General features: G+C 35.0%; 2 protein-coding genes across 2 annotated transcripts in view; both read left to right on the top strand.

Annotated features, from left to right (window-relative positions):
* Nucleotides 1-23664, top strand: part of lola (longitudinals lacking) — a 437759-nt gene that overhangs the window by 90125 nt on the left and 323970 nt on the right. The window lies entirely within an intron of this gene.
* Nucleotides 10435-23641, top strand: LOC142239901 (uncharacterized). Its single transcript, XM_075311644.1, has 8 exons — nt 10435-11910; nt 12025-12894; nt 17766-17870; nt 17928-18050; nt 18107-18230; nt 23163-23270; nt 23317-23384; nt 23486-23641. The coding sequence occupies exons 1-8, from the start codon at nt 10435-10437 to the stop codon at nt 23639-23641; spliced, it is 3030 nt and encodes a 1009-aa protein (XP_075167759.1).

The following is a 23664-nucleotide window of genomic DNA, read 5'->3' as shown; positions in this document are numbered from 1 at the left end:
GTTTTTATAACATAAATCCAGAAACTGGCATAGTCTTCATAGGTAAAATCTTTAAATTTATCTTCGGGAAGTGTATTGGTTGAACGGCTCTGCTTGATCGGTCATCAAACCCCTCTTGAAATTTCAAAGGAAACTATAATATTTGATTCATGGTGGTGGGTATTTTAAATTCGGTCAGGCCGAACTTACTGCTGTACATACTTGTTATACCCTCCATCATAGGATGGGGGTATATTAACTTTGTCATTCCGTTTGTAACACATCGAAATATTGCTGTAAGACCCCATAAAGTATATATATTCTGGGTCGTGGTGAAATTCTGAGTCGATCTGAGCATGTCTGTCCGTCCGTCCGTCCGTCTGTTGAAATCACGCTAACTTCCGAACGAAACAAGCTATCGACTCGAAACTTGGCACAAGTAGTTGTTATCGATGTAGGTCGGATAGTATTGAAAATGGGCCATATCGGTCCACTTTTACGTATAGCCCCCATATAAAGGGACCCTCAGATTTGGCTTGTGGAGCCTCTAGCAGAAGCATATTTCATCCGATCCGGCTGAAATTTGGTATATGGTGTTGGTATATGGTCTCTAACAACCACGCAAAAATTGGTCCACATCGGTCCATAATTATATATAGCCCCCATATAAACCGATCCCCAGATTTGGCTTGCGATTGCTCTAAGAGAAGCAAATTTCATCCGATCCGGCTGAAATTTGGTACATAGTGTTGGTATATGGTCTCTAACAACCATGCAAAAATTGGTTCACATCGGTCCATAATTATATATAGCCCCCATATAAACCGATCCCCAGATTTGGCATGCGGAGCCTCAAAGAGAAGAAAATTTCATCCGATCCGGCTGAAATTTGGTACATGATGTTGGTATATGGTCTCTAACAACCATGCAAAAATTGGTCCATATCGGTTCTTAATTATATATAGCCCCCATATAAACCGATCCCCAGATTTGGCTTGTGGAGCCTCTAAGAGAAGCATATTTCATCCGATCCTGCTGAAATTTGGTACATGGTGTTGATATATGGTCTGTAACAATCATGCAAAAATTGGTCCACATCGGTCCATAATTATATATAGCCCCCATATAAAGCGATCCCCAGATTTGGCTTGCGGAGCCTCAAAGAGAAGCAAATTTCATCCGATCCGCCTGAAATTTGGTACATGATATTGGTATATGGTCTCTAACAACCATGCAAAAATTGGTCCACATCGGTTCATAATTATATATAGACCCCATATAAACCGATCTCCAGATTTGGCTTGCGAAGCCTCAAAGAGGAGCAAATTGCATCCGATCCGGCTGAAATTTGGTACATGGTATTGGTATATGGTCTCTAACAACCGTGCAAAAATTGGTCCACATCGGTCCATAATTATATATAGTGCCCATATAAAACATTCTCCAGATTTGACCTCCGAAGCCTCTTGGAGGAGCGAAATTCATCCGATCCGGTTCAAATTAGGAACGTGGTGTTAGTATATGGTCGCTAACAACCATACCAAAATTGGTCCAATCACACAAAAATTGGTCCATATCGGTTCATAATCATGGATGCCACTAGAGCCAAATATAATCTACCAAAATTTTATTTCTATAGAAAATTTTGTCAAAATTTTATTTCTATAGAAAATTTTGTTAAAATTTTATTCGGTTCATAATAAAATTTTCATCATTGTCAAAATTTTATTTCTATAGAAAATTTTGTCAAAATTTTATTTCTATAGAAAATTTTGTTCAAATTTTATTCGGTTCATAATCATTGTTGCCACTCGAGCCAAAAATAATCTGCCAAGATTTTATTTCTATAGAAAATTTTGTCAAAAGTTTATTTCTATAGAAAATTTTGTTAAAATTTTATTTTTGTAGAAATTTTTGTCAAAATTTTCTTTCTATAGAAAATTTTGTCAAAATTTTTATTTCTATAGAAAATTTTGTGAAAATTTTATTTCTGTAGAAAATGTTGTCAAAATTTTATGTCTACTTTGTCAAACTGAATTATATACGTATTGGATCGATCTTTTTTGATTTAATATATACCACGTATGGACTTACATACAATTTAGAAGATGGTGTTAGGAGGTTTTAAGATACCTTGCCATCGGCAAGCGTTACCGCAACTTAAGTAATTCGATTGTGGATGGCAGTGTTTAGATGAAGTTTCTACGCAATCCATGATGGAGGGTACATAAGCTTCGGCCTGCCCGAACTTACGGCCGTATATACTTGTTAATTATAAGATGATATTTGATTAAAAAATTCTATGTATATTATGTTTTGCTATTTTGCGGCTGCTATTTGCGAAAAACGAATACCATGTATCACCGTTAATAGGGTCCCAAATACAGACTTGTTAATTTATGTGTGCGAAATAATATGTCTGCTTATTTTTCGGTGCGAAAATGCCAGAGTTGCATCAAAATGCCTTCGAGTATAACAGTTTTTCGTACGAAAACGTGATCTTAGCACTAGTATAGTGTATATTGTATAACATCTCATACGAAAACTGAACTAAATTGTAATCCACTTTAGTTCATTCTTACTATTTTTTAGAATAGTGCGAAAGTTGGCTATTGTTCTAGTTTACATTAAACTTATTTGTACGTTTAATGGGTATCAAAAATGTGACAAAACTATATAAATACAAAAAAATCACAAAAAAATCTATTTGATGGAAAAATTGAACTACCCTGAATGAAAATTGTCCCACACTTTTTTTAGATTTCCTCAATGCGTTGATAAAATAAGTAAAATTAATGACATGGTTTACTTTTTAACTACAATTTACAAAATTACATCCCCTCATAGAAGAAAAAATTAACTAAAAGTAAAGAAACAAATCATTGTCGTCAAATCATGACTATTAACCCTCTAATGCCCCAATTTTTTCCCAGCTGATTAAATTTTCAATGTTAACGACACAAAAGCAAGATAACTAAGCAAGAAAAATTTATACGGTAAAGTTCAGCATATGCTGCAAAGCCTCTTGAATAGTTTCAAATAAGTTTTCTTTTTATTTTGCCCATTTTTATACCCTAAACCACATAGTGGTCAGGGTATAATAAGTTTGATCGGCCAAAAAATGTGCCTACCAGAAATATTGATTTTAGACCCCATAAAATATATACCGATCGACTCAGAATCACCTCCTGAGTCGATCTAGCACTTGGTGTCCGTCCGTCCGTCCGTCTGTCCATGTATTTGTTGTTCACAGGATTCCGATCGCAATTATTAACCGATTTTGATGAAATTTTGGGCACAAAGACGAACGCTATTGAATTTGGAAGAAATCGGATCAAATTTAGATATAGCTCCCATATATATGTATCGCCCGATTTCGACGAATGGGGTTGCGCGTTTTTGAAACGGATCGTCACCAAATTTGGCAAAAGGTAATCTTTTCCATCGCCCTTCAAGTCTGCAAAATTTCATCCAAATCGGTTCAGATTTATATATAGCTCTCATATATATGTATCGCCCGATTTTCCCAAATTTTGCCATAAAACCTTTATTTATCAACCGATCTTACTCAAAGTTGGCTAAATTTAATCTTCTATAGCACTAACTATATGTGCAAAAAATCATCGAAATGGGTTCAAATTTAGCTATAGCTCCCATATACATGTACCGCCCGATTTTTCTAAATTTGGCCATAAAACCCTTATTTATCAACCGATCTTACCCAAATTTTCCTAAATATAGTCTTCTATAGCACTAACTATATGTGCAAAAAAATCATCGAAATCGGTTCAGATTTAAATATAGCTCCCATATATATGTATAGCCCGATTTTCCCAAATTTGGCCATAGAACCCTTATTTATTAACCGATCTTACTAAAAGTTGGCTAGATCCAGTCCTCTATAGTACTAATTATATGTGCAAAATTTCATCGAAATCGGTTCAGATGTAGATATAGCTCCCATATATGTATCACCCGATTTTGAAAAATTCGCCCCTAATAACCTTATGTTTGACCATACAGGCCTCATTTCTTAACTGATCTTACTCAAATCTTGCACAAGGTACCCTTTGTGGTATTAATCAAACCCGCAAAATATTATGCAAATTGGTTCAGATTTAGATATAGCTTCCATATGTATGCATCGCTCGATTTTCCCAAATGTTACAAATGTTACCAAATGTTACCAAATGTTACCAATGTTACTCAAATTTCAAATTTTGATGTGAAACTTTTTCCAACATTTTATTTTTATAGAGATTTAACAAAAAAGGTTACTAATTTGGGTAGAATTCTACCAACTGTGGCAACCGTGGTGGTAATACAAATTTATATTCTAAGTTATATACGTTGCATATTCATGTTTTAAGATAATAAAGTACTTAGAACCATTTTTGTTTTGTAAAATTTTTTTAAATTTAACGAAAAATATAGTAGGGAAAATAGTTTGGGAATGTATGGGAAAGTAGGGAACTTTTTTTGTCCTTGTAGGGTAAACCGAACATATTCCTTGGCAACATTGAATATGAGCTATAGTTAGGGTTGCCAGATGATGGTTGCCGAAATCCGGGACATTGCGCCGTACATTCCGGGATTTGTCGGGACAAGCAAAAACAGTCATATTTTTCGATATTAGTTCCCCATATTTTATCACTTGGTAAATTTGCATAAACGCCATGGCGTAGTCGTAATTGTCAGCAAGCTTTGAAATTCCTAAATATATTGGAGCCTCTGAAACTTTCTCACAAGATGGCTGCGACGATTTTATATAAAACGTAAATAATTTTGGGAATATTTTTTTTTAACGGAAACCTAAACTCATATTTACTGGCATATTACTTTCGGGTTTGGCAAACAAACTTAAGCTCTGTGACAATCGCTGCTTCTTTTGTAGTGGCTTCCGACTGGACTGGGAATTTGTATATCGCCATGGACATGGTTTTAGGTATATTTCGTATCCGAATTGGGGATTGTTATAGTGTCACTAAAGGGTCTATGGTAATCATAGGATAAAATCGAACTTTGAAATGATGGCAGGGAGCACAAACTTGACTTATAATTTGTTAAAATGCATTTTGCAGAAAAATGTGAATTGGATATTTGGGTATATTTGTTTTTTTTTTTTTGCATTTACTACTCAAGTGACAGCTGATGATTCGCAAGACAGTGATTTGATTTTTTTCTCAAAGTGGTGAGATTAAATGAAATGGTACAAAATCGGACAAACAAATGTACATTTAAAATGTATGAAAATCCGAAAATATTTTTGAAAGCGATTTAATTTTAAATCGTTTTTATTTTTAAGAAATGTAAAAAAAATAAAACATATGCCTTGAGTAATTGAAATTCCGGGATATTTGGTAAATTTTGTGAAAGATCCGGGACACTTCCTAGAGACGAAATTCCGGGACAATCCAGGCGAATCCCGGCCATCTGGCAAGCCTAGCTATAGTCAGATTGACACAAAGCACCCATGGACATGTACCCCTTAATTTTCTTAAAGATGCAACTGCGGTTTATCTCCCAGACCTATATGTTACCCCACAAATGCTTATGATCACTAATTCTGTAATAGTGATTTAGGGTATGATATAGTCGGCCCCGCCCGACTTTCTACTTTACTTACTTGTTGTTGTCTTAAGGTGTGTTTTACAATGAAAATGAAGACCGCCTAAAGGGGCATTAGAGGGTTAACCAGTTCATTAACAGTAGTTCATTCTTACTATTTTTGAATAATTTTCGAAAAAAATAATAAAATTTAAAATCAAAAAACTTTTTTTTTTCAATATAATCATTTAAATTTAGAATTAGTTTAACAACGGACTTTTTTCTGTGATTTTATTCTGGACCCCACATAGCTAACACATGGGGATTAGTGGCATTTAAATTGTTCAAGCAATTTCGTTAGCATTGGAAGGCATCTGGATTAGTCGTCACCCATTCCTTCTTGCTCATCCTTCATTGCGGCATAACCAATGTACATAATACGTAACGTGATGTTGCAAAAGCAATAGCATGGGTTAACGGAATACCATGCACTCACTATTCATTGAAAATCGAAGCAGTAACGAATGATGAATTAGAGAAAAACATAAACAATAACTATCTGTAAGAAAGTAAAACAAAACAAGAAATGTTGTCATTGTCAATGGTTTCGGTAGGATGAATGGATAATGACGTTGTTTTCTTCTTTCCTTAACATTTTCACTGTAGTTGGTTAATGATAATGATGTTCTACTTCTACAGTGTAGTGAAAAATAGTCCATCCATCCGTCCGACTACATCGCATCGTCATTAAGGAATACTCCCATACATATACAAGGCCGTAAGCATTCGCTCACCTACGTGCAGTTTTGCAAATGATAGACAGACGCACAGTCATTAAAGACGGAGGGGGAGGGGTTCAGTTGCTTGCCAACAAACAAACCAAGCATTTTCTTTCTTTGTTTCTAAAACGAAAAGCCAAACACAATGAGAGATGAAACTCACGTCGAGTCTATTCCATATGCTATAGTCAACTCAAAGAAACGACCCTCATAGCAGGGGGATCATCATGAACATCATAATACGGCCAGCCTGCTAGTCCATGAAATGTTCTAGAATGAAGTACGTAGTACGTGTTTTGTGGAGACATATCGATGAAGCGAACTCACAATCATACGAGAGAATACTCTCTTCTTTTCGCATAGCTCGAACCAGACCTTATTTTTATCCCTGTGTATGTTTTTTCGCATTCGGCTTAAAGGCGCATGAGCAATAAAACCGAAACCGCAATGAGCTTGCCGAACGACTGTCGACAATAGTGATAGCCATTCTACTTCTTCTATTCGACATTGGATTTTGTTCGTGCAACATCATGCTGCAATGCAAATAATAATAGAGTGATAATAGATGTGTTTTTTTGCACTGGAGAGAATTTAATGAATGAGCAAGTATGCAAATAGAGTATGAACGAAAATCTTTAGATTTAAGAAAAAACGTTTCAAACATACGTTAAGACTTATTTTGACTCCGTCAAAGATGCTTAGTTTTTTTTGTAATGAGGAGGAAGTTTTTTTTGTAATAAGAAAACATTTTTTACTTTAAGTATCTGTTTTGGATTTGGATTTTTTATCGGGCATTGGATTGTACGCGAATAACTCTATTAGTATATCGCAAAAGACAATGAAAAATCAATAAATGAGATCTATAACCTAATTTTAATTTTAATGATCCTAGGTTTAAAGCTAAATAGGTCGCTAAAAATGTCTTTGTTTTAACGAAGCCGCATTTTTGACTCGGAATCAATAGCGAAATCTTTGAGGGATGGTTTAAAGGCGTTAAATCGCACGATCTAGTCGGCCAATTAACCTGTCCCAAACGTAAAAAAAACATGTTCAAAAAAGTACGGTTCAATGATGCCACCGAACCAAACTGTGACTTTTGCTGGACGCATTGGTAGCTTTTGCAATGCTTGTGGCAGATATTCTCTCCCACCGTGGTGCAATGGTTAGCATGTCCGCCTTGCATACACAAGGTCGTGGCTTCAATTCCTGCTTCGACCTAACACCAAAAAGTTTTTCAGCGGTGGATTATCCCACCTCAGTAATGCTGCACTGAAAAAAAGCATGCCCGGTTACAAAGATTTTGTGTTTACTTTAAATATTTTGGTATTGATTCCGAGCCAAAGAAGCGGAGAATACAAGTAAGGATACTTTTAAGACACAATTATCTTTTAAATTTGGGTTTTGTGTACTTGCTTCTAGGAAGCAAATTTTAATTTTTCGCTTTTTCAGGTTTTTTACTTTATATGCTATCAAAGTCCTTTAAAAACGAGTTAACGACAACTTTATTTTCCAAATTAAGACTCGACTTCCAGTAGAAATTATGCAATGTTTTAAGTAAAAACATCTTTAATATGAAGTGTTGAAAAACATGTCCTATATTTGAACAATTTTTTGCTTTGTAGTCAAGATGCAAAATGACAACAAATTTAAAGACAATTTCATTAAATTTAAAGAATTTTTCTGAATTATTAAAGTCAAGTTGACCTTAGCCCAAACATTTTTTCTTTCATGTTATGATACAGATTTTTTAGTGAAATCATTTAATTATAAGGACAATCCGACTTTTGGACAAGGAAAAAAGCTTTATATTAGAGAAATGCGTCTTCTATGCTAAGCAAAATTGGCATTCGTATTTTAAAGACATGAAATCTTTGACCTCACGACAATATTTTTTTCAGTGTGGTGACATTTCTGATTGTTTCAAAGCTTCTCTAAGTGGTTTCGCTGCAATGTGGAACGCCGTTCGGACTCGGCTATAAAAAGGAGGTCCCTTGTCATTGAGCTTAACATGGAATCGGACAGTACTCAGTGATAAGACAGAAGTTCACCAGTGTGGTATCACAATGGACTGAATAGTCTAAGTGAGCCTGATACATCAGGCTGACACCTAACCTAACCTTCTCCCCCAAATCGACAATCCTGCTTACGTTCCCTTTGATCCAAAATAAAAAATTTCGTCACAGAACACAATTTTTCGATAAATAGGTCGGTTAACTTTCCATGAGCACGTTCTCCAAAAATTCGGCGTAGCAGAAGGTCTTTCGGCTTCAATTCTTGCACCAACTGTATTTTAAAAGGGTTCACACCTAAATCTTTCTGCAAAATTTTCCACGTTGTTGAGTAACAGAAGCCCAATTGAGATTGATGACCGCTTAAGTGGGTATTTAACCCTGTGTTGCCAAAAAAAGATAAAAACTAAAGAAACACCCTTTATTTTAGAAAATACTAATTTTGTAAATCTTTATGCTTCATTTGTATATAAATTGTTTTCCCTTTTTTACTTAATTAAACGGGCGTACACAAGATAAGTATATACAGCAGTAAGTTCGGCCTGGCCGAATCTTAAATACCCACCACCATGAATCAAATAAAATAGTTTCCTTTGAAAACTCTTTTTCGTAGCGGTTCACTTGGTAATACATATATAGAATTTCAGGGGGGTTGATGACAGATATTATCCAAAGCAGATAAGTTCAACCTGAACGCTTCCCGAAGATAAATTTAAAGATTCTACCCATGAAGACTAGACCACGAAGTGAAATCGATCTATATGGAGGCCTTACCAATCCGTCACAGGGTTTTGTGTGTCTACAATACTAGCGGGTCTAATATACCAGTATATAATTTCAGGCAAATCGGATAAAAACTACGGTTTTTGAAACCCAAGAAGTTAAATCGGGAGATCGGTCTATATGGGGGCTATGCCAAAAAGATGGACCGATACACCCGATTTTCGGCACAGCTAAAAATTTACAGAATCTAGACCCCAAATCGAAGGGCGGATTTATAGGGGGGGGCGGCTATATAAAAACCTGCACCGATATACAATATATTCGACACCCATATTTATGGTCCTAAAAATCCTCTAGATTTCCAATTTCAGGCAAATTGGATAAAAACTACGGATCGATGCACACCATTTTCTGCGCACCCGTTTATGATCCTAAAAACCTCTAGATTTCCAATTTCAATTGGATAAAAACTATGGGTTCTAGAGGTCCACGAAGTAAAATCGGGAGATCGGTCTATATGAGGGCTATACCAAAATATAGACCAATACACACAATTTTCGGCATACCTATGTGTGGTCAAAAAAAAAAAAACTGCTGGATTTCCAAATTCAGGCAAATTGGATAGAAACTTCTGTTTCGGGAAGCCCACGAAGTAAAATGGAGAGATCGGTCTATATGTTTGTAATTTTTGAAGAACTAAAATAAAGTTAAATCGGCTTTCGTTGAATTTTTCACCCTCATTTCAATTTTATAAAACCTAGATTTAAAATTGGGTTGTTGCTTCCAAATATGATTATTTTCAAGGCTCGCAACCAACACAAAAATTCAGAAGTAATGGCAAAAATCGTCCGTCCGTCCGTCCGTCTGTTGAAATCACGCTAACTTCCGAACGAAACAAGCTATCGACTTGAAACTTGGCACAAGTAGTTGTTATCGATGTAGGTCGGATGGTATTGAAAATGGGCCATATCGGTCCACTTTTACGTATAGCCCCCATATAAAGGGACCCTCAGATTTGGTTTGTGGAGCCTCTAACAGAAGCATATTTCATCCGATCCGGCTGAAATTTGGTACATGGTGTTGGTATATGGTCTCTAACAACCATACAAAAATTGGTCCATATCGGTCCATAATTATATATAGCCCCCATATAAACCGATCCCCAGATTTGGTTTGCGGAGCCTCAAAGAGAAGCAAATTTCATCCGATCCGGCTGAAATTGGGTACATGATGTTGGTATATGGTCTCTAACAACCATGCATTTATTCTTTTACAACTTTTTTAATATATGTAAAACTCCTTTTACTAAAACCTCTCCATATACAATTTGATATAAATTGTATCTCATGGCGTTGCTATATTTCCTGTGATAATTTTGCTGTGATAGCTGTTTACTTATGACCTGTGATAATAGTTTTAGTTCCATAGATAGTACTTATAACATGATAAGAGTTTTATCGAAACAAAAACAAGGTCTGCAAATTATACATTTAAACGCACAAAGCTTAAACAATAAGTTTGATGAATTTAAGCATATTTTTGTTTCATCTGGCGTTGACCTAATCTGTATATCTGAAACTTGGTTTCATGAGTCTACTAGTGACAGTATCTACAAATTGTCGGGTTACAATTTGGTGCGTGCCGACAGGAAGACACATGGGGGAGGCGTATGTATTTTTGTCAGAAATGGTATCAATTACAGCCTAATTACTAAATCTGATGCTGACAGTCAAATCGAATTTATATTCCTGCAGTTAAAATCACCTGAGAATAACAGAATACTTGTGGGCTGTGTGTACAGACCTAATCGTACCGTAAACATAGATACTCTAATGAAAACTTTGGAAATAAGCACAATTGAATTCCAAGATGTAATTATAGCTGGAGATTTTAATAGCAACATCTTTAAAGAAAATGTGTTACTTGATGCCATGCAAACTGTTGACTTATATCCTGTGAATATTAATATGCCGACACATTATTCTAACACTGCCAATACATTATTAGATCTTTTTTTTGTTAATAATCGATCAAAAGTCTTGCTGTATGATCAATTATCTGGTGCAATGTTCTCAAGACATGATATTATTATACTAACTTACGACTTTAAAAACAAAACTGCCACTGAGACAATCAGATACAGAGACTACAAATCCACAAATTATAACCTTTTGCAGAATCTTATTTGTGATACTAATTGGAACTCTGTTTATGAATATGAATCTATTGATGAGCAAATATCTTTCTTAGAAAGCAATATTAATCGCCTATTCGACCTGTGTGTGCCTCTTAGACATAAAATAGTCAAACATAATCATCAACCATGGTTCAATGATACAATCAAAACACTTATTAACAAACGTGATGTTGCATACCATAGATGGAAAAAGTTTAAGACACCGGAACTACATTCTACCTACAAATATTATCGCCAAAACGTTGTAAAACACATTGCAGATGCAAAAACCTCCTATTACAAGAACAAATTTTCTTCTGCGCTAAATAGTAAATCAAAATGGCGTGAAATAAGAAACATTGGCATTGGAAAAGATCATAGTACAGATAGCCACCTAGAAATCGATTTGAATAAATTAAATGATAGCTTTGTTGGGGACAATAATATAAATCATGGAGATAATGTATACAAACAATACTGCAATGTTCCTATTGAAAACATGTTCACCTTTCGCTGTGTTGGAGCAGATGAAGTTTGGAATAATCTGCTAACAATAAAATCGAATGCCACTGGAATGGATCAAATAAACCCAAGATTTCTAAAAATGTTACTACCAACACTCATACCGCACATTACGTATATCTTCAATAATATAATAACTAAATCTACTTTTCCCTTATCATGGAAAACTACAAAGGTAATTCCAATTCCAAAAGTCAACAAAGAATTTCGCCCTATTTCAATATTACCTTTTATGTCAAAGGCACTTGAAAAATTGTTATACTCTCAAATTGAAAGTTTTCTCGTCCAGAAAAACCTGTTATCAACATGGCAATCCGGTTTCAGACCTAAAAGAAGTTGTACAACTGCACTCATTCAAGTTACAGAAGAAATCAGGAAAGATATTGACAAAAACCTAATAACATATTTGGTTCTACTTGACCATAGCAAGGCGTTTGACATGGTTAACCACTCCATCCTTCTTACAAAACTTGAAAAATTCTTCTTCTTCTCGTCTTCTGCATGTCGTCTCATTGCATCGTACCTGAATAACCGATCACAAACGGTCTGTTTAAATAACAACTTTTCAAAAACTAGAGCAGTAACAAGAGGAGTTCCACAAGGTTCTACTTTGGGTCCCCTCCTTTTCTGCATATACATAAATGATTTGCCAGATGTACTCAAACACTGCAAAATACATATGTACGCTGACGATGTCCAGCTATTCCATAGTGATACTGTTGAAAATTTTTCCACGATTGTTGATTCTATAAATGAGGACTTAGAATGTATCAATACATGGGCTCTAAATAATGGGCTCAGCATTAATCCAAATAAATCCAAATGCATAATAATAAGTAAACGGGTTTGTCCTATTCCTGCTCAGGAAGTAAAGTTAAATGGCAACACCATAAAATATGTGCCCTCATCTACCAATCTTGGAATAATATTCAATGAAAAACTTAATTGGTCTAATCACATTAACTCAGTAGCTGGGAAAGTGTACGGGATGTTAAGAAATCTTTGGATCGTTCAATCAGCAACACCTTTCGAAATTCGAATGCTACTAGCTAAAACATATCTGATACCAACATTGCTTTATGGTGCTGAAGTATTCTCCAATTGTAGCTATGCCGACTTTACTAAACTAAAAACTACCTACAACAATATTGCGCGATATGTATTTAACAAGAGGAAATATGAAAGAATCTCGCAATTCGCATTCAAAATATTCAACATTAGTTTTGAAAACTTGCTGAAATATAAAAACCTGGTATTTTTACATAAAATAATTTACACCAAAGAACCTGGAAATCTATATGAAAAATTATCGTTTGCCAGATCTAACAGAGGGAAGAAGATTATACAAACAAAATTTAAAAGTCTAATATCAGAAAGACAATTTTTCATACCAACCATACGTCTATGGAACAAACTACCTCACCATATCCAAACAATTAGCAACGCTTTTACATTTAAAAAGGAGTTAATTAAAATTTGTAATTGATATTAATTTTCATAATTACAATGTATGTATAGATATATAGTTATAATTCAATATTACGTTTGTAAAATCCACCGATTGATATTGTTTAAATCAACAAATTAACCTAGCACATATCTGATAAGATTTAGTTCTTGTTGTGTTAGGTTTACAAAGAAATTTAATAAAATAAATAAATAAAAAAATAAAAAATTGGTCCACATCGGTCCATAATTATATATAGACCCCATATAAACCGATCTCCAGATTTGGCTTGCGAAGCCTCAAAGAGAAGCAAATTGCATCCGATCCGGCTGAGATTTGGTACATGGTGTTGGTATATGGTCTCCAACAACCGTGCAGAAATTGGTCCACATCGGTCCATAATTATATATAGCCCCCATATAAACCGATCCCCAGATTTGGCTTGTGGAGCCTCTAAGAGAAGCATATTTCATCCGATCCGGCTGAAATTTGGTACATGGTGTTGGTATATGGTCTCTAACAACCATGCAAAAATTGGTCCACATCGGTTCATAATTATATATAGCCCCCATATAAACCGATCCCCAGATTTGGCTTGCGAAGTCTCCAAGAGAAGCAAATTTCATCCAATCCGGTTGTAATTTGGAACATGGTGTTAGTATATGATCTTTAACAAGCGTGCCAGAATTGGTCCATATCGGTCCATAATTATATATAGCCCCCATATAAAACGTTCTCCAGATTTGACCTCCGGAGCCTCTTGGAGGAGCAACATTCATCCGATCCGTTTCAAATTAGGAACGTGGTGTTAGTATATGGTCGCTAACAACCATACCAAAATTGGTCCAATCACACAAAAATTGGTCCATATCGGTTCATAATCATGGTTGCCACTAGAGCCAAAAATAGTCTACCAAAATGTTATTTCTATAGAAAATTTTGTCAAAATTTTATTTCTAGAGAAAATTTTGTTAAAATTTTATTCGGTTCATAATAAATTCTTCATCATTGTCAAAATTTTATTTCTATAGAAAATTTTGTTCAAATTTTATTCGGTTCATAATCATGGTTGCCACTCGAGTCAAAAATAATCTACCAAGATTTTATTTCTATAGAAAATTTTGTCAAAATTTTATTTCTGTAGAAAATGTTGTCAAAATTTTATGTCTACTTTGTCAAACTGAATTATATACGTATTGGATCGATCTTTTTTGATTTAATGTATACCACGTATGGACTTACATACAATTTAGAAGATGGTGTTAGGAGATTTTAAGATACCTTGCCATCGGCAAGCGTTACCACAACTTAAGTAATTCGATTGTGGATGGCAATGTTTAGAAGAAGTTTCTACGCAATCCATGATGGAGGGTACATAAGCTTCGGCCTGGCCGAACTTACGGCCGTATGTACTTGTTTGTTTTTTAATTTTATGTTAGCCTGTATCAACGTCCACGCTAGCTAGCATAATTTTATTATATCAACTAATGAATAGTGTATTCATTAGCTGATAGTTCTTCGAGGCATGAGCAATTTATTTTCATTTTCCAATGCTAACACTTTTTTATTTAGTCCTTCAAAGCGAAAACAATTTAACGAAAAAAACACACCTATTATTATTATGTCGAATGGGTGAAAACGTATTTGATTTGTATGTGTCTCAAAATATGATTGTATGCGAGTACTTCCGTGCACAAATATCGAAAGGAGGGTCGCATTTCGAAAATATCAGCGCAATGTACATTTTCACCATGATTATGATGATGTTGATGAGAACGATGACGGCTGTGTGGCATTGCTGACGATGACGGCTATTGTTCACCACACGCACACTTCTACACAAGCATGCATACGAAGTAACAACAGAACGAACCCCCCAAAAAACAACAATAATGGCTGAGTCCGATACACGAAATAGAACATGAAAATGCGAACAACATCACTTTTATCCATAGACCTTGTATTGTTGGCATGGCAAATGAGTGACAGTCAGTGCAGTTGTAAGAGAGTTGAACTGAAATACATAATTATAAATCGAGGGCGTCACATGAGTATGTGTGTATGGATGTATTTATGTGTGCTCAGAGTTAAATAGGGAGTAGGGGGATATTTCACCCTATAGAGAAAAAGTTCTCTATATCAAATCATCGCCACTAACAAATTTCAACGATATTTTCCTTACCGTTTTCCCATTCGGATTTGGAATCGCGTGCTTTGTTTATCGTTGAGAGTTCGTTCATATGCAATGACACGTTGGTTATTATCCCTAAATTAATTCATTTTTTTTTCAGTTTTAAAATAATATTGATCGTTTAAAAATTTAGATAAAACAACAATCATAAGTCATCACTTTGTATCTTGTTTATTTATTAATTATTTAGAGTTGTTGACCTAAAAACGTGGGCATTCAAATCAATGACCATGCAATGCAAACTAAATTTGAAGAAATTTTTCTTATAATTCTTATAAATACTGATGGTGTATTCTTTTCTTGTAAAAAATGCGCACTTTGTTTGCATGTTTTGCGAAAAGGCTTCGAATTCTGTTGTTAAAATAGTGCCAAACATAGAGGTAAATTGCGGGCATTTTCAGCACTGCCGACAAACGAGAGTGCTGCGATTGCCCTGCTTGCTCCTTTGAATTTTTTTTCTGCCCGCTGAAATGTTGCTGGCAACACACAAAATTAAGGCAAAACAATTTTTTCAGAAAAGAAAACGCCATAAATTTTCGTTATTTTAGCAACGCATTATAGAAATGCCAAAAATTGGAATACAATTTTCAAACGAAGTAGTTCATTTTTCCCATATACCGCGTACTCCTGGTAACGTGAACTAACTACTCCGTAAAGCCTAGTACTAAGATCACGTTTTCGCACGAAAACTGTTATACTGCATATAAAAAACGTTAGCGCAGAATAAATGCGAAATTTTAGTTTTGAGCATTTTCAAACATATATTTATACAACCCTGGATTTTTCGCACGAAAAATAAGGCAGGTATATTATTTCCCATAAATAAGTTAACATCCCTGAGAGATCCTATTTACAAAGATAGATGAAGATATTCGTTTTTCGCAGAAACGAGCTTAGTACTAAGCATAACGCTGAAAAGGCAGATTCACAATGCCAAATACAATTTCAAATACACTTACGAAATTTTTTAATGATCTAGTTTGGCTTTTTTTCGTGAATTTTAATTATTAATTTAAATTGCTTTATAACTACATAACCACTGATATTTTTGCGATCTCTTTTTTTTAATTTTTTTCCTGAAATTAAATTAAGTTTTTAATACTACTAATAACAAAAATAAAAGACTATCACGTTAGAACGTGTAAAATTCCCGAATATGGCTATGTTTTGTTCTGAAATTCGCTAACGTGAACTCTCTTGGTTTTAATTAGTTGACGTTACCGCGAGTTCACTCTACATCAGAGTCTTGCGCAAGCCGATTTCAAGCCGGAGAGCCGCCGACGATATTTACAAGCCGCCGCCGCCGAAATTTTGACGGTTGGAAACGGCTTTAAATAAGCTGCCGAACGAATTCACAAAGTCGCCGAAATTTTTCATAAAAATGCGTTTTTTTGCAGTTTTTTGAAAAAAGTTTAAACTCTAAATTATTTTATAAGTTCGCAGGAATGTTTTTAATTATTTACTGTCCAGTTTTAATGCACATTTCATTCACATTTCACATTCAATTACTGTGAAAAGTACCGTATTTGTAGGGTAGTTATACTGTTTACACAGAAAAAAATTTCCGTAGAGCTAAATTTAACTTAATTTTATTGTAAAAAAATATTTGTTAGTAGTTAAATTTTATTACTTTTTGCGTAAGTATGTCTCAACTATTTTATGAACTAAACGTGAGTATAAAGTTCGACGACCGTACACATAAGTTCAATATGAACTAAAGCAAATGCAAATTTTCGTACGATTCCCAAAAAGAGTAAGAATGAACTACTGTATGGTTAAAATGGTCATGATTTGGCGCCAATGATTTTCTTCTTAACTTTTAGTTAATATTTTCTTCTATTAGAGGGTGTAATTTCGTGAACTGTAGTTAAAAAATACAACAGGGTATTCAATTTTCTTGGTTTTAACAACGCTTTGGGGAAATCTCAAAATGTGTAGTAAAATTTAGTTCAATTTTCGTACGAATTAGTTTATTCTTCCTATAAAACAGTTTACTTTTTTTCGAAGTACGGAGAGGACCCACTTACGCACTACTTTAGGTTCAATGTATGTATCGTAAAGTGAAAAGTGAACAATTGGTGACTCAAAAATTGGTAGATCTAAAATTTTACAGATATTCTAATTCGTGAACAATCATTTTGAAATCGTGTGAAAAAGAAATGACAGAAAAATCAAAAACTACACAAGTTTTTTAAACGCTCCAGGAGAGAAGATTCTGATGAATCTGAAGTCGACTAAAAGAACGAGCAACAAAAGGATATCGCAGATTATCAATTATTATTAAAAACAAAATTCGAATTTCTAAGTAAAAATTAGATTGAACCAAGATATACACAATTTCTTTGTAATATTTGTTCTACACCGAAAAAATATTTAATTTTCAGTTTTTCAGTGTTCTGAAAACACTGCAAAGGACGAACTTCTCTCATTTATAGCATCAACTTCAAAAGCGGCTGAGCCCAATAGCCTAGACATAGAGATTAAAAGATATTTTGATGTGGAAGTCCTTTTTTCGAAGTTTTATTAATTTTAGTTTTCTTGTGCTTAAACTTAGAAATTGGCAAAATTAGCTCAAAAGGTGTTGAGCATACCAGCAAGTAGTGCTTCATCCAAAGAAGCTTTTTCTAGTGCAGGAGCTATAATAACAACTAAAAGATCACGCTTAAATCCAAACACTGTAAAGAATGTGTTACTTATACATGACAACCATTATATATTCAAAAATATAACCAGATAACCAGAAAACATTTTTGTTTCATTGAAGCCGCCGATATTGCCAAAATCTATCGGCTGTCAGCCGGCTTCGAGCCGCCGCCGACCAAAAGTACTCGGCGCAAGTCTCTGCTGTACATAAAGGGTGATTCTTTTGAGGTTAGGATTTTCATGCATTAGTATTTGACAGATCACGTGGGATTTCAGACATGGTGTCAAAGAGAAAGATGCTCAGTATGCTTTGACATTTCATCATGAATAGACTTACGATCTGCCACAACGTCGAATTTTCAGTGAATGGGCCCTAGAAAAGTTGGCAGAAAATCCGCTTTTTTATCGACAAATTTTGTTCAGCGATGAGGCTCATTTCTGGTTGAATGGCTACGTAAATAAGCAAAATTGCCGCATTTGGAGTGAAGAGCAACCAGAAGCCGTTCAAGAACTGCCCATGCATCCCGAAAAATGCACTGTTTGGTGTGGTTTGTACGCTGGTGGAATCATTGGACCGTATTTTTTCAAAGATGCTGTTGGACGCAACGTTACGGTGAATGGCGATCGCTATCGTTCGATGCTAACAAACTTTTTGTTGCCAAAAATGGAAGACCTGAACTTGGTTGACATGTGGTTTCAACAAGATGGCGCTACATGCCACACAGCTCGCGATTCTATGGCCATTTTGAGGGAAAACTTCGGAGAACAATTCATCTCAAGAAATGGACCGGTAAGTTGGCCACCAAGATCATGCGATTTGACGCCTTTAGACTATTTTTTGTGGGGCTACGTCAAGTCTAAAGTCTACAGAAATAAGCCAGCAACTATTCCAGCTTTGGAAGACAACATTTCCGAAGAAATTCGGGCTATTCCGGCCGAAATGCTCGAAAAAGTTGCCCAAAATTGGACTTTCCGAATGGACCACCTAAGACGCAGCCGCGGTCAACATTTAAATGAAATTATCTTCAAAAAGTAAATGTCATGGACCAATCTAACGTTTCAAATAAAGAACCGATGAGATTTTGCAAATTTTATGCGTTTTTTTTTTTAAAACTAACTAAGTTCGGTCGACGAGTTAGTTCGGCATACGAATATAAAAGTTGAAAATTGACTTTTTTTATCAAAAACATAGACCAAAATTGGCTTTTGTTGATGACTATCGATTTTTGAGTACGAATTGGTTAATTGGGCATTCTGGCATTTGGTGGGGAATTTCCATAAATATGGGGTTTTTGCCAAAAAACTGGCACATTGCTTTTGGGGGCCCTAAGTTATAATTTTACTCAGCTGGGCTAAAACGTTTTTCAACAATTGTATAATCACCACCGTGGTGCAATGGTTAGCATGCCCGCCTTGCATACACAAGGTCGTGTGTTCGATTCCTGCTTCGACCGAACACCAAAAAGTTTTTCAGCGGTGGATTATCCCACCTCAGTAATGCTGGTGACATTTCTGAGGGTTTCAAAGCTTCTCTAAGTGGTTTCACTGGAATGTGGAACGCCGTTCGGACTCAGCTATAAAAAGGAGGTCCCTTGTCATTGAGCTTAACATGGAATCGGGCAGCACTCAGTGATAAGAGAGAAGTTCACCACTGTGGTATCACAATGGACTGAATAGTCTAAGTGAGCCTGATACATCGGGCTGCCACAACCTAACCTAAAATCATTTCGTGAGGACTCGGGCCGCCTAATCAGTGTTCATCACTGATTTGGACAATATATCCCATAAATACAGAAAAGATGCAAGTTTTCACCTTCATGGAATTATTATGTTTGGAGAAAGTTTACTTTACTTTAATAATGTTTACGTACGTTAATTAAATGAACTAAAAAAACGGGAAAATTATACGCAAAAAAGCATAAAGATTTACTAAATTCGTAACAAGTGAAAAAATTAAATTATGTCTAATAAATTTTCTTGAATTTTTCGAAAATTATTTACTTAATTTTCTTAAAATAATCTAAATTTTCTAAAATTAACCAAAAGTTTTCTTTCTGGTGGGTTCACAGATTGGAAACTGGTATGGCAAAAATACCATGGGGCCAAGAGCCAGAAAAAATACTGCCAACACTGGATGGATGATCGTTTCGTAACTGCCACATTCCTCATCAGCATTCTATACTTGCAGCGAAACGATCAACTAATTATCAGAATAAATTCAGTTAATTAACGGAATCCAATGAGAATTACACCCGAACCTCCCGAAAAAAAGTTTTTTGGATATTTCCCAATTCGAGAAAGTTTCCTTCACTTTAATGATTTTTTGTTTACTTTAGTTACATTAACAAAAAAAATCTTAATACCTACCATCCGAATATAACAGTATTCTTTGAAAACTGTATAAGAAAACAGGGAACGATTCACACCATGTTCATAATTATTTAAGGACCTTAAAACCTCTAGATTTTGAATTTCCAGCAAATAAATATTGAGGTATCTAAATACTCAAGACCCCAAATCTAGGGTTACAACAGACAGACATGGCTATAAAAAGCCAATTCGAAAATATCATATTCGAAAAAGTTGGCAATTAACCAGACTCTCTCTTTCTCTCCACATTTTTGTTTAATTATTAAAAATTTAATATCCCCGTCGAAGGCTAAAGTTGTTAGTCGATATATTGGATAATAAATTTAATAATTAATGAAAAATCGTAAAAACAAATTTTTATTAAAGGACCTCAAGCCGAAATAATAACAAACTAAATTCGAAAAACTTTGAAAGTCGATTTAGATGGCGGGTATATCAAAAAGTGGACCGATATAAACCATCACCACGAAAGCGTGGGTAGGCGGACTTGTCTATTAAAAGGAGGTTCCTTGTCATTGAGCTTAACATAGAATCGGGCAGCACTCAGTGATAAGAGAGAAGTTCTCCACAGTGGTATCACAATGGACTGAAGCGAGTCCGATACATCGGGCTGCCACTCAACCTAACCATCATTAGCGTAAGTAGGAAGTATTTTGTTTTTGTAGGCTAAGTACTCATCGTACCACTCACCTATGATAGTATTAATAACAGAAGTAATTAGAAATAATCTCTTGATTACAACATTAATTGATTTTTTCCATATTTCAATTGCTTTTAATTGGGTCATTCAATTATTTATTTATTTATATTTTTCGTTTTTAAATTAAATTATTTTCTAGAAGTTTTATAAGAATTCATATGATTTAGCACTTTATTATGCACTTTCTGATTAGGATTATAGTTTGATTTTTCTTTAGGTTTGTGTTAAAATAATTATTTGTGGGCAAAATGTTCAATTATATTTTTAATTAAAATATATATTTCATTTAATTAAAATGGTTATTGGAATAATGAATATTTGAATTTTTCATATATTTCACATGTATTTTTCAATAATTTTCTAACTGGCATTTTATTTTGATTAAAAAGTTTATTGTATCAGTTAATTTTTTAATTGATTGAAATATTGTTGTGACATTTTTTTCTCCGCATAGATTGATTTTGAGACTAAGAAGTTTTCAAACACGCATCTAAGTAATTTTTAGCTTTATGTTCAGTTTAAAGATTCATCAATTTTCCCAGGCGATAGGAAAAACTTCTCAAGCACACCAAAAATCTTGGTTTCAAAGAAATGCATCTTCTATGCTACGATAAAATTACATCCATAATTGAGGTATAAGTAATCGTTCAGCTTACACTAATATCTTCCAGGCTAGTCTTTAGCTTGAATTTGGCTTACTTCGTACTTGTTCTCAACGTTTGCAAAAAACAAATACAATCATTATGTCTACACCAATGTTGTTTGGCCTTATCCCAAAAATAAATTGCATATGGATCCTGTAGACAACTACTTTACTTCCTAGAATTTCCATACAAAGCAATAAAATATCACTAAAAATATGTGACTAAGATATTTTCCACGATGGCAATGAGTGAGTCATCAAATAGGACATCGATGCATACACAACTCGCACACACAAGCACACACATTCTCACTTGCCACACTGATAGTAGCAGCAAAAAGGATCTGTAGTCAAAAAACGCATTAAGGCATTGGTACCTAAACACACTCGCACATTACTCCTCATATAGAGCCAAACAAAATGAACTCCCCGAATGAAAAACAACCCTCATAGGAGGCAAATAGAGCAAAACTTTACTGCCAATCTTTGTGTTTTTGGCTCCAACTGTACTTTTAGCAAAATTTTCATCATCAACATCAGCAGGAGCAGTGGCTGCACTGCGGCCGCAGAGCTATGGCAACATCATCATCGTAATCGACATTATGCTTTTTTTCCCTCGAACGAACATCCTGTATGGTGTATCCGTTGCTCTACATGCTGATGAAAATCAGTAGGAAGAAGAAGAGGAAGAAAACTTCATCAACAAAAGCATTTATAAAGAGAATTCAAGAGTGCTAGATAGAAAATATATGTGAGAGAGAGAGCGCATTGCTTACAGAGAGAAAGCAGTGAGATTTCATCATGTACACAGGATCTCAGTGGCGTCAATTTGAACAAAAGCCAACTAAGCCATGAAATGAAAATAAAAAGGGAACCCTCACAAGTTCGCCACACACACACACATATACATCCAAACAACCATAAGCCTACGTGGCTTCCATACACAGACGATGAAGGTTTGTTGTTTTTTTGTTTTTCAGAGATATGTACATGGATACTCGTCCTACGAAAGGAAATATCTACCGATTAGACATAAACAGGGGAATACAGAAACAAAATCATTGCGCTTGTATAGGTGGCTGTTTTTGCTGTATTCGTTTGAATGTAATCCTGAATGCAAAATGATCCTTTTATTGTTCCTTCAGTGGCTGTGGCAGCAACCAAGTGACTGACTGAGTGCTATGTATTCGCCCCGTAACACTAAAGCCCTGAAGATTTCTTTGTTGTCGTAATGTCTACAACATGGTAACGGACAGACAATGTGTAGGATGAGCAGGCAGGGAAGAAGTGTTGTGGTACGATGATATTGTAGTTGTAGTTGGGTTATCGTCATCGCGATATTGGCTTACAAGCCACGAAGAAAACATCACATCCATATACAGATGTACACATCAACCACCCTTAAAGGTTGAATGTGTGTCTACCTTTTTTAGTCATTTGTTATTGTATAGTGGAAAAAGCCTACAAGGCAGACACTATCCAGCCAGCCATCGAATGGAAGAAGAGAGAGAGAGAGAGAGAGAGTGAGAGCAATAAAGGTTGTAAGAATATCGACGAATTGAACAAAACCAAAATGAGGCACTATAGATAATCTTTTACTCGTAGAACAAGTTAATAGAACGAACAAGCGAACTGCCGGAGAGGATTCTGGGTGGGTAGGGGGGTTAGACAACTGCAACCCCTAGACAAAGTCAGTCGACCCTTGCTATTTATGTTCATTTTCATTTTTTTGGTTATGTGTTGTTTTATTTTTCAGAGAGTTTCCCAACTGTTCGAGGTGATTTCATTTTTCACAGGAGATATGCAATATCTTAGTTATTCAATTCTATCGTTTACTATGCATAAAGTATGGTATGAACATATATTCCGGGAACATAGAAGAAGCGACAAGAAACTTCTTGAATATCAATAAACGCGGTCCGATATTATTTCCAT

Source organism: Haematobia irritans, chromosome 5 (assembly GCF_050003625.1).
Source record: "Haematobia irritans isolate KBUSLIRL chromosome 5, ASM5000362v1, whole genome shotgun sequence".
Lineage (NCBI taxonomy): Eukaryota > Metazoa > Arthropoda > Insecta > Diptera > Muscidae > Haematobia > Haematobia irritans.
The sequence above is the reverse complement of the archived record's forward strand: the minus strand, read 5'-3'. Positions and strand labels throughout refer to the sequence as shown.